This window comes from Zonotrichia albicollis, chromosome 8 (assembly GCF_047830755.1).
Source record: "Zonotrichia albicollis isolate bZonAlb1 chromosome 8, bZonAlb1.hap1, whole genome shotgun sequence".
Taxonomy (NCBI): Eukaryota; Metazoa; Chordata; class Aves; order Passeriformes; family Passerellidae; genus Zonotrichia; species Zonotrichia albicollis.
In genome coordinates, this window is record NC_133826.1 from 42431800 (window position 1) to 42443148 (window position 11349).

Here is an 11349-nt window from a genome sequence, read left to right on the forward strand (position 1 = left end):
GTGGAGCCAAAGGAGACCATTGTGACACCGCATACCCCCAGGGTCCAAAGGTCCATTGTGACATTGCAGGGCTAATGGAACAGAGGAGTCACATGTCATTGTGGGACCTGGGAAACCACAGAGACCATTGTGAACTGCAAGACCTCATGGAATCATTGGGACCATTGTGACACTATGGAGCCTCATGCAATCATTGGGAACCATTGTGACACTGCAGGACCCCATGGAATCAAAGCATCATTAGGACACTGCAGGGCCCCATGGAACCGAGGGGACCATGGTGATACTGCAAGGCCTCATAAAAGCAAGGGAAGAAGGAACGGGTCTGGCTGGTTTGGCCTCCCTTTGATTCCCTGACTGGTCCAGCTGACTTTGGCATGTTGAGGGTCTCTTCTTATCTGCTGCTGAAACACTGGGGCTCTGTGCTTTCCTTCCTATGGAAAAGATCTGTCATCCTCCTCCAGGCCCCAATGGCCAGAATTGGGATTTCACCTTCAAATTTCCTTATATCCAGGGATTGCTCCCTTAGGAATATTGACAGGACAAGACTGGCTGGCAATGGTTTCATGGGGCTCACTTCCCCTCTATCCACAAAACACTGGGCAAGGTTTTTGGCTTTCCTTGTCATGCAAAAGAACTGTTCTGCTTCTCCAGGTGCCTTGGAGATGGCCAAGACTGGGGTTCCACTTTCAAAATTTCCTATATCCAAAGACCGCTCCCAGACAAAATCTGCTATTCCGGACAAGTCTGGCTGGCATTGGCCCAGTGAGGCTCACACCTGCCTTCCAAACACTGGGGCTCTGTGCTTCCCTTCCTACGGAAAAGAACTGTCCTTCTAGTCCAGGTGGACATGGCCAGAATTGGGATTTCACCTCCAACATTCCCAACATTCCCTATTGTGACAGACAGGAGGAGATTGTTGGCTAGAAACATTTTGTGTGTGGGGGAGGAACGGGCAGGTCCAGCCCTGCCCTGCCCTGGAACCCCAATATCCCCAGAGCCTCTATCCCAGCCCAGCAGTGTCTGCCAGTCCCTGGCACAGCACAGGCAATGCTCCACAGCCACCTCTGCAGCCCCAGCCCAGCTCCTGAGGGACCAAATGACCCGCAGTCCCACCTGGGAGAAGGGCCCAGGATGGCCAAGGGGAATTGAAGGCTGACCACAAGGCAAGCACACATCTTGGCCCTACCTCCTATTGGAATTTCCATCTTACCAGTGCTGGAATCCAGGAGCTGGTACCTGTGTATGTGCTTCTCTGGATCTTTTTTGCCTTTCTCTCTTTCTGTGTCTTCTTCTTCCGTTTCTGTGCTCCTGGAAATGTTGAGTAACTTAAAATTGAACAGGCTTAGAGTTTGTGAAGTTGAATGGGCCAAGTCAATGCTTTCAGAAGTGTTTTTCTGTCGTAGTTTGACATGAGAAGAATTTTAAAAAGTAATACAAAACTTTTTGTGTAACTGACAATCTGTTAAACCACTAAGAAACGGAACACGCCTCTGTTAAACACAAATGTTAAAGACAAAGAAACCCAGGAACCTCCTCTTTCTTTTCCAGTCAACAAAGAAGCAGCAAGCCGTGGCCCTGGCCCCCATCTCAACCAAACCAAACCAAACCAAACCAAACCAAACCAAACCAAACCAAACCAAACCAAACCAAACTTAGCAACCCTGCCGTGGGCTGAGCCCCTTCCCCCCTCCCCAGGCTGCCCCCCTCCCCATCAGCCCCATTCTAACCAAACCAAACCCGAACAACTACCAAACAGGAAAACAAAAGAGGCTACAAAACGCCAACCAAAACAAAGCTAGCCACAGCTATTTAAATCTTACTATCAAGTCCCTTTCCTCCAACACAACTTAAACCAAAAACTCCTACAACCCACAACCCAGAAAAAATAACCTTACAACTAAAAAATTAAACACAAAAAAAAAGTCAAAAATAAACCATAAAACCAATCCTAACACAGCCAAACCACAACTTACTGGCAGGTCAGGTGTCAGTCCTTTCAAAACGTCAATCCTCCCTTGAGTATAGGAAAAAAGCAAAATATAAGCATATAAAAAACAATATGAAACCACCAAAGTCAGTAAAGAAGAAAATAAATCCCAAATAAAAAAAGAAGAAAAATTACCTAAATCTAAAAACTATAATCCTCTTATAAACTATAAAGAAAAAAAACTCTTTTTCTTTAAAACACAAAAAACTATTAAAAATATTTTCAAAGTAATAGCAAACAAAAACCTCCATACTAAAATAAACAAATGTAAAAATAACTGGAATTTCATCAAAAATTAAACAGGAAAAAAAAGTCCAAGATTCTCAAGAGAAAATCTCTATTCCCAGAGATAAAAATAATTTTAAAAGTAAATAATAAAATCTTTTACCTTTAAACAACTCATCTTTTAAACAATACCCCATAAGTCAACATGGCCCATCAGCAAACTGTAAAAAAGGTTGTAGCAATAAAAACAACTCCACAATAACTAACTTCTGCCAGCAACCGCTATCCATGACCAAATAAAGAACCACAAAAGCCCTATTTTTTCCTCTTGTAAAAAAATCCCCGTAAGCTTAACACCAAAACTTCCCTCTCAAGGTAATCTAAAAAAAAGACTATTCTAGAAATAGTAAACTAACTAGAAATTTTAAGTTTAGTTTCTCCACATTGTCAGTAAAAAGTTGTAAAGACAAAGAAAGTGTAATAAAGAGTTTATTTTAATTCTTTCTACTTTTTTCTTTTTAAATTTACCTTTAATAACATTTTCTTTATACCCTTTTTAAATTTTAGGCCTACTTTACCTTTCTTGTAATCCTATCTTACAACAAAATACATACATAACTAATTAACCAACAATAAAACCCACCACATTCACAAATCTATTAATTAAGAAATCTCAAGATTACAAAAATCTTGAATTAACAAACCAAAACCACTTCAAAGTCATAAAGAAACGTTTGCCAAAGTTTCTCTGATTTTGTAAAGTTACCAGTAAAAGCTGTTTGGTTGTTTTGAGCTCCTGAGAATCTCCTGTTGGTATTTCTCCAGGGAGTCCAACTCACAGTACACAAACAATTGTAAATCCTTTTAAATATCTCCTTGACAGAGTTTTCTACTGGATGGAAGTCAGGGCTTGTCTGTCCTGCTTGGCACAGCCCAGGCAGGGCTTTCCCAGCCACATTCCACACTCCATTGCCCAGCTGGAGCCGCTGGTGCCTCTGAGTTGTGCTGCCCCAGCCCCAGGGACGCTCTCCTTGTCTGCCCATTCCCCCACGGTCTCTGGGCAGGGATGGCCTCAGTGGGGGCTGCTGACATCCTCAGCACCTTGGAGGCTGCTGCTGGATTTTCCTGCTGCAGAGGCTTGTTCAGCCTTCAGCTCTTGAGTGCAGGAATTCAGTGTCCCAGGGCTCATTAACATTCAGAACAGCTAAACAAGCTAAGCTTCTGGGAATAATTTGATTGAAGTGTTCAAATCAAATGTGTGGTTAATTAGTCAGATTTCAGAAGCCAATTCAATGTGAACACCCTGAATTTAAAAAAACAGCAAGAAAATATTTTTTTAGGTCCTGTAATTTTTTTTTACTAGTAATTCATTGAAATGTGCAATCTCCAATTGACATTGAATCCAAGTACCTCCTCATGCAGTTTGACTGGGTGTGAAAATCAAGACCTTTCATGGCTGACAATCAATCAGACTCTGTCCCTACCCCCACCCCATTCAAGGCTGGCACTCAGAGCAGCCTTGTGCAAATCTGAGCTCCCTCCACCCCACACTGGACCTAGCCAACAGACCACAGTTGAACAGGATGTAACTTAATAAAAATGACACCATTAAAATCACACAATTACAAACTCTTCCCTGAGCTATGTGCAATGTCCCAGCATGTCTGATGAGTCCACTGTTCACAACTGAGTTGCATACTAAAATTAATTTTTGACTAATGTGGTTCTGTGATAGATATAAACACAATTAAGTTCTTGTATCAGGATTCTTGTCCTGGACTGAGGACAGAACAGCTCAAACAATTCATGATTTGCAAATCTATCAGTGTTGGATGGAGAAGGAAGGCCAGGCTGCTCTTGGTGTTGAGGAAATGCTGAAACCAATCTGACTCATTTCATCTGCTCATGCCCTGGCTGATCTCCCCTCTTTCCCCTTCCACCCATTGGCTTTTGTCTCCCGCCAGCCCCCTGTGAAGAGCCTGGCTCTGTGTTCTCCATCCCCTCCTCGCTGGCACTGCCAGGCTGGGATGAGGAGCCCCTCAGCCTTCCCTGCTCCAGGCTGGACCAGCCCAGCTCCCTCAGCCTCTGCTCACAGCCCAGGGGCTCCAGCCCCACATTGGAGGCCCTTCCCAGACCCTGCTCCAGCTGCCAGACATCTTTCCTGCCCTGGGCAACCCAACCCAGGCCACAGTGACCTGGGTAATCCCCGTGCTTGATGTCCTGGTCACACAGCCCAGGCCCCTTGTCCCCTGTCAGGCTCTGGGGTGGATCCTGTGGAACATCCTTTGGTGGAGGCTGTGGCTCCAGGTGGGCCAGGGGGATCCCGGGGGACAGGGACCCTGCTGGGCATGGACAGCATTGGAGTTGTTGGGAGAAACTGTGAGGGGGAGCTGGGGCAGAGTGACCAAACCAGTGACCTGACACAGCCCTGCTGGGATGTCACACAGCCCCTCTGGGATGTCACAGCTGCTCAGTGATGTCACAGCCCATTCTCCAATGTCACACAGCTGGTCTATGATGTCACAGCCAACTCTGTGATGCCATGTCTGCTCTGTGATATCAGACCTCTGCCCTGTGATGTCACAGCTGGCTCTGTTATGTCACAGAGGCAGTGTATGATGTCATAGCTCTCAATGACCTCACATAACCCACTCTGTGATGTCACAACCCACTCTGTGACCACATGGTACCAGATGATAATTTGTCTCCACTAGGTGAGGTGACACCTGGAACTTGTTCTCCACAACCCCAGGGCTGTGGAAACCACACAGTGCCCATTGTGTGAGAAGGGGAACTGGAAGTTCAGTAGCCTTAGTGTCCTGCCAGCTCAGCCAGGGCCACTGGAACATTGGGGTCCACGAGCACCCGGGACCACCAGAGAGGACCCAGAACATGGGTGAAGGGGAGGGGAAATATGTTAATGATATTCGATAAACGATTGTCACATGTGTGTTTAGTCCAGGACAATCAATGAATATGTATGCAAAATACAGAAAATAAAGAGAAACTCTCCTGTACTCAGCATGCACAGCTTTGGGAGAAGCTCTCCCCCATGCATCCAGCTGAATAAAGAATGCTGCTTCTTAATGCTACACTGGGGTTAAGGAGTTTTCTCTTTTACTGAATTTTTGATAGCACTCCCACTGCCAAGGAAAGCTCTGTCTGCTGCTGTTCACAAACAGAGAAGGGCTGGTGGCAGATGTGGGGCTCAGAGGCTGCCTGGGGCACAGTGACCATGAAATAATGAAGTGTTCAATATTCTGTGAAAGAAGGAGGGACAGCAACAAAACTTCTACATTGGAATTAGGAAGGGCAAACTTTGGCCTGTTTAGGAGGCAGATTTGGGGAATACCAAATCAGGTACTGATTGCTTTAAGGGAAACAGCCCTTAAAAACAAATGGTGCCCAGGAAGGATGGACACATTTCAAGAAAGTAATGTTAAGCGGGAAGCATCAACATTGGATAGAAGGTCAGGCAACTTAGGAAGTGTTTAAGGATGTTGTTAGGTCATGCAGAATGAAAAGCTGAGATGTGAAAGCTCAATTAGAACTTAACTTGGCCACTTCTGTGAAAAATAATAGGAAATGTTTCTATAAATAAACTAATAGCAAAACATGGTGTCATGGTTTGACCAGGAAGGAGTGGGAATTCTGGGAAGCTGTGGTCAAACCAATGAAGGTTTTGGGTTTGAGACTGGCGTCCGGTGTGGCCAGTGGGGTTTGGACACACCTCCGAGAATACACAGGGGTTAAAAGCAAGGCACTGCCCTGGCACTTCCTCTTTTGGACATCGTCGGGCGAGGAGTTCAGATCTCTCTCCCCCGCCCAGCCTGTTGCTGCTGGGCGGGGGAGGGGCCGGCCATACGGTAGGCCTGGGGCCTGGACAGAGGTGGGGGTTGAGGGGGTTTCAAGGATGGAAGGGTGGCGGAGCCCCAAGAGACATCGAGCGGCCAGCCCCCCCCCCCCCCCCCTCCCCTCCGGGAGGGAGAGCGGCCGGCCGCAGCAGCAGCACGTGTGGGAGTATCATCTCGTCCCAGGACAGACAGAGACTGAAAACTTTTAACCCTTTCTTGCATGATTGGGGCCTTGCAAAAATGCTAATCCTCCTCGAAGCTGAACAAGAAGGGAGATGAGAGATGAGATAAGATAAGGACCTGGCCCGGAAAATTGTGGAGATGATTGGATGGGGAGAGATGATTTGGAGTGGCCTTTTGGCTGGACTTTTCTCGTGGCTATGGACTCAGTTGTTCCTGTGACACAGACTGCACTTAGGGGGAAGCAGTGGCTCAAAACCAGGAAGGTTCTTCGTGAGGACCCCCCGGCCCCAGGGGGTTGGAAAAATATGGGGGGGACAGATGTCCCAAAGCAGAGACTGTGCCTTTTTGGAGTGAGACAAGGCATCCTTGAAAGACAACCCTAAAAGCAGCTCTGGCCATGTCTCGGTGGTGAGAGCACTGAGCATGGAAGGAAGACGTCACAAGCGGCAAATGGACTTTCCGGGCGGTGCCGAAGTGACAGGGAAGCACACGAGGTTTTCAGTGTGTTTCCAGGAGAAGCCTATGGAACAAGAAGGACTCCTTTCCTCTTCATGAACTGATGTTTGAGTATACTAAAGTGTCGTGCCGGGCTGGGCAGTTGTTTTGGGAGAATGTATTGGATTGGGAAAGTCAGGTGGTGGGGGAGGAGGAAAATGGTTTTTTTGTAAGGTTTTCAATTCTTTTTTTTTTCCTTATAGTCCCTCCCTATTTTCCTGTAGTTTAAGTAATAAAGTGGTCTTTATGTTTAAGTTAGAGCCTGTTTTGCTTATTCCTGGTCACATCTCACAGCAGACACCAGGGTGAGGCATTTTCATGGGGGCGGCACTGGCTCTGTGCCAGGCTCAAACCATGACACATGGGATAAGGCGAACCTCTACTCTTTATTGGATGCACTGGAGAATATAGTAACCAAAGATAAGGAAAAGGCTGAGCTACTTAACACCTTGTTTGTCTCAATTTTCAATATTAGGAGAGGATATCCTCAGGACAAGTGGTCTCCTGAGCTGGTAGATGGGCACAGGGAGCAGAATAGTCCCTGGAATCCAGAAGGAAGCAGTGGGTGACCTGCTGAGCTACTCAAATGCTCACAAGTGTATGGGATTGGATGGGGTCCATCCTAGGGCAATGAGGGAGCTGTAGATGAGCTCCCCAGGCTGCGCTCCATCATTCACCATCAGTGCTGGCTCAGCAGGGAGGTCCCAGAGGACTGGAGGTGTCAGTGTGAGCCCATCCCCAAGAAGGGCTGGAAGGAGGATCTGGGGAACTCCAGGCCTGTCAGCCTGACCTGGGTGCCCAGCAAGGTTATGGAACATATCACCTTGAGTGCCATCACAGGGCACCCACAGGATGGCCGAGGGGTCAGAGCCAGCCAGCGTGGATTTAGGAGTGGAAGGTCCTGCCTGATCAACCTGGTCTCCTTTTATGACCCGGTGACTCGCCTGTGGATGTAGGAAAGGCTGTGGATGTTTTGTACCTGGAATTCAGCAAAGCCTTTGACACTGTCTCTGACAGCATTCCCTGGAAAAGCTGCAGCCCACAGCTTGGGCAGGTTCCCTCCTCACTGGGAGATTTAACAGCTGGCTGGAGGCTGGGCCCAGAGAGTGGTGGGATGGTGCTGCACCCAGCTGGTGTCCAGGCACTGGTGGTGTCCCCCAGGGGTCTGTGCTGGGCCCAGTCCTGTTTAATATCTTCACTGATGATCTGGAGGAGGGGATCGAGTCCACCATTCACAAATTGCAGATGGCACCAAGCTGGGTGTGAGTGTGGATCTGCTGGAGGGCAGGACAAGAAGACACAGCCTTAAGCGGCACCAGGGGAGGTTCAGGCTGGACAATAGGAAGAAGTTCTTCACAGAAAGGGTGAGAATTGGAATGGGCTGGCCAGGGGGAGGTGGCAGAGTCACTGTCCCTCTCCAGTGGCACTTAGCACCATGGTCTGGGTGACAAGGCTGTATTAGGGCATTGGTTGGACTTGATGATCCTAAAGGTCTTTTCCAGCCTATTTAATTCTGTCACTCTGTGATGACTGGGACACTCCGGGGCCATTGTGACACTGCAAGGCCTCATGGAACTAAGAGGACCATGGTGACACCGTGCAGCTCCATAGAACCAGGGGTCCACTGCTGTGCTCTGGGGCCAAATGGAACGAGGCAGTGCATGGTGACACTCTGGGACCTTGTGGAACCACAGAGGCCATTGTGACACTGCAGGGCCTTGTGTAACCAAGGGGTTTCACCATTTTGACACTGCAAAACCAAGGAGACCATTGGGAGACTCCAGGGCCCAGCAGAACCAAGGGGCCATTCTGACACTGCGGGGCCTCATGAAACCGATGGGACATTGTGACACTGCAGGATCCTGTGTAACCAAGGGGCCACTGTGACACGAGGGGGCCTCAGGGGATCTGGAAGAATGTTGTGACACTGAGGGGACTTGTGGAAACAAGGAGTCCATTGTGACACTGAGGGGACTTGTGGAACTACAGAGACCATGGTTGACAGTGTGGGACCTCATGTACCCATGGGGCCATTGTGACACTCTGGGGCCTCATAGAACCAAGGGGCCTCTGTGAAACTGCAGCACCAACAAGAACATGTGAAGCCCCACGGAACCAAGGAGTCCACTGTCACATTTTGGGGTCCCACGGAACCAAGGAGACCATTGTTGCTCTGCATGGTCTCATGGACCCAAGGAGAACAGTGTGACAGTGCAGGGCCTTGTGCAACCAAGAGGCCATTGTGACACTGAGGGGCCCCCTGGAACCTAGGACATCTTTGCAGATGACACCAAGCTGGATGTGAGTGTTGATCTGAGGTAGAAGAGCTTTGCAGAGAGACCTGGACAGGCTGGATTGAGGGGCTGAATCCAGCAATTTAAGGTTTAAAAAGTCTAAGTACCAGGCCCTGCAATTTGGCCCCAGTGCTATAGGCTGGGGATGGAGTGGCTGAACAGCAGCCAGGCAGAAAGGGACCTGCAGGGACTGATGGACAGCAGGCTGGACATGAGCCATCAGTGTGACCAGGTGGCCAAGAAGGACAATGGCTCCTGGCCTGGCTCAGGAATGGTGTGGCCAGCAGGAGCAGCGCTGATGTGCCAGCACTGATCTGCCCCCAGCTCTGCACACAGACATTGCTGCTGCAGCTCCAGAGAAGGCAACAAAAGGGCATCTCTGCAGAAAACTTTGCTGGGACATCCTTTACTTCCCTTAAATACACCAAGAGTGCAGTCCCCCATTGACACAGTCTGTGGCCACAGGGAAGGTAGAGAGAAAAAAAATGAGAAATGGCACAAGCAATGATGCTTCTTTGTGGACAGAATGAAAAAACTAAAACAAAGGAAAGAAATCTCCAAAATGAAACCAACAAGAAGTATCAAAAACTAGTTTTATTACAAGTGATTTGCAGAAATCGTGCAGCAGTTTAATGTTCCTGAAAGCATCCAGTGATCAGTCTCCTCACAGCAGCCTTGAGCTCCTGGTTCCTCAGGCTGTAGATGAGGGGGTTCAGGGCTGGAGGCACCACTGAGTACAGAACTGACACAGCCAGATCCAGGGATGGGGAGGAGAGGGAGGGAGGCTTCAGGTGAGCAAATATGGCACTGCTGATGAACAGGGAGACCACAGCCAGGTGAGGGAGGCAGGTGGAAAAGGCTTTGTGCCGTCCCTGCTCAGAGGGGATCCTCAGCACGACCCTGAGGATCTGCACATAGGAGAAAACAATGAACACAAAACAGCTAAATAGCAAGCAGACACTAACTGCAATTAGCCCCAGTTCCCTGAGTGAGGAATTTGAGCAGGAGAGCTTGAGGATCTGTGGGATTTCACAGAAGAACTGGCCCAGGGCATTGCCATGGCACAGGGGCAAGGAAAATGTATTGGCTGTGTGCAGCAGTGAATAGAGAAAGGCACTGGCCCAGGCAGCTGCTGCCATGTGGGCACAAACTCTGCTGCCCAGGAGGGTCCCGTAGTGCAGGGGTTTGCAGATGGACACGTAGCGGTCGTAGCACATGATGGTCAGGAGATAAAACTCTGCCACAATAAAGAAGAGAAAGAAAAAGAGCTGAGCAGCACATCCTGTGTAGGAGATGTTCCTGGTGTCCCAGAGGGAATTGTGCATGGCTTTGGGGACAGTGGTGCAGATGCAGCCCATGTCACTGAGGGCCAGGTTGAGCAGGAAGAAGAACATGGGTGTGTGCAGGTGGTGGCCGCAGGCTACGGCGCTGATGATGAGGCCGTTGCCCAGGAGGGCAGCCAGGGAGATGCCCAGCAAGAGGCAGAAGTGCAGAAGCTGCAGCTGCCGCGTGTCTGCCAATGCCAGCAGGAGGAAGTGCCTGATGGAGCTGCTGTTGGACATTTGTGCTGTCTTTACATGATGATCTGTAAAAAAAGAAATTATGGGATATCTGGGCTTGGAGAGGACTTCAAATATCCCAGCACAGCCTGGGGGCACTTTCCCCCCACTACCTGCCAAGGGCTGTCCCTGCCAGCAGCTGCTTCCCTGTGCCCAGGGCTGAGCCCTGCCAGTGCTGCCAGAGCCCAGCCCAGTCCTGGGGGCTCAGCTCTGCCCTGCAGACCCCTCCCAGCTCAGGCACTGCCAAGGGGCAGCTCTGGCTCTGCAGGCTCTGATGGCAACATCAGAGCAACTCCAAGGAGGCTGGAAAAGCGACAGTGATGCTGCCTCTAAGAGGTCTTGTGGTAATTTCTTTCACTGCCTGGTTTATTCAGATCTGGGAGATTTTGTTTGTTTTTTTTTTTAATACCATTCTGAAAAGAGAGATTAATACATATGTGCGATTTCCCGTTCAGGCAACCCACAGCATTACATTAAAAATGCAGGATTTTCCCTCTTATGCAGCTTCTGCTTTGCTGAGCTCCATGTATAAGCTATTTGGACATTTTCTGCAGTAAAATGCCATGCTGGGAGCAGTCCTGAGCAATGCAGCATCCTCATCACAGAAGGAGAACACTTCCAAGCTTACCAGCTCTCACTCCCCGCCCACATCTTGTCCCCCAGCGCTGGGAGCAGCTGCCAGGGCTGGCTGAGAGCTGTCCCTGGCAGGCAGCAGAGTCCCTGCCCCAGCACAGCGCCCTGGGCTGCAG

General features: G+C 49.1%; 1 protein-coding gene across 1 annotated transcript; it reads right to left on the minus strand.

The window, feature by feature from the left end:
* Positions 1-9670: 9670 nt before the first annotated feature.
* Positions 9671-10603, minus strand: LOC141729772 (olfactory receptor 14A16-like). Its single transcript, XM_074545504.1, has one exon. The coding sequence runs from the start codon at positions 10601-10603 to the stop codon at positions 9671-9673; it is 933 nt and encodes a 310-aa protein (XP_074401605.1).
* Positions 10604-11349: the final 746 nt, after the last annotated feature.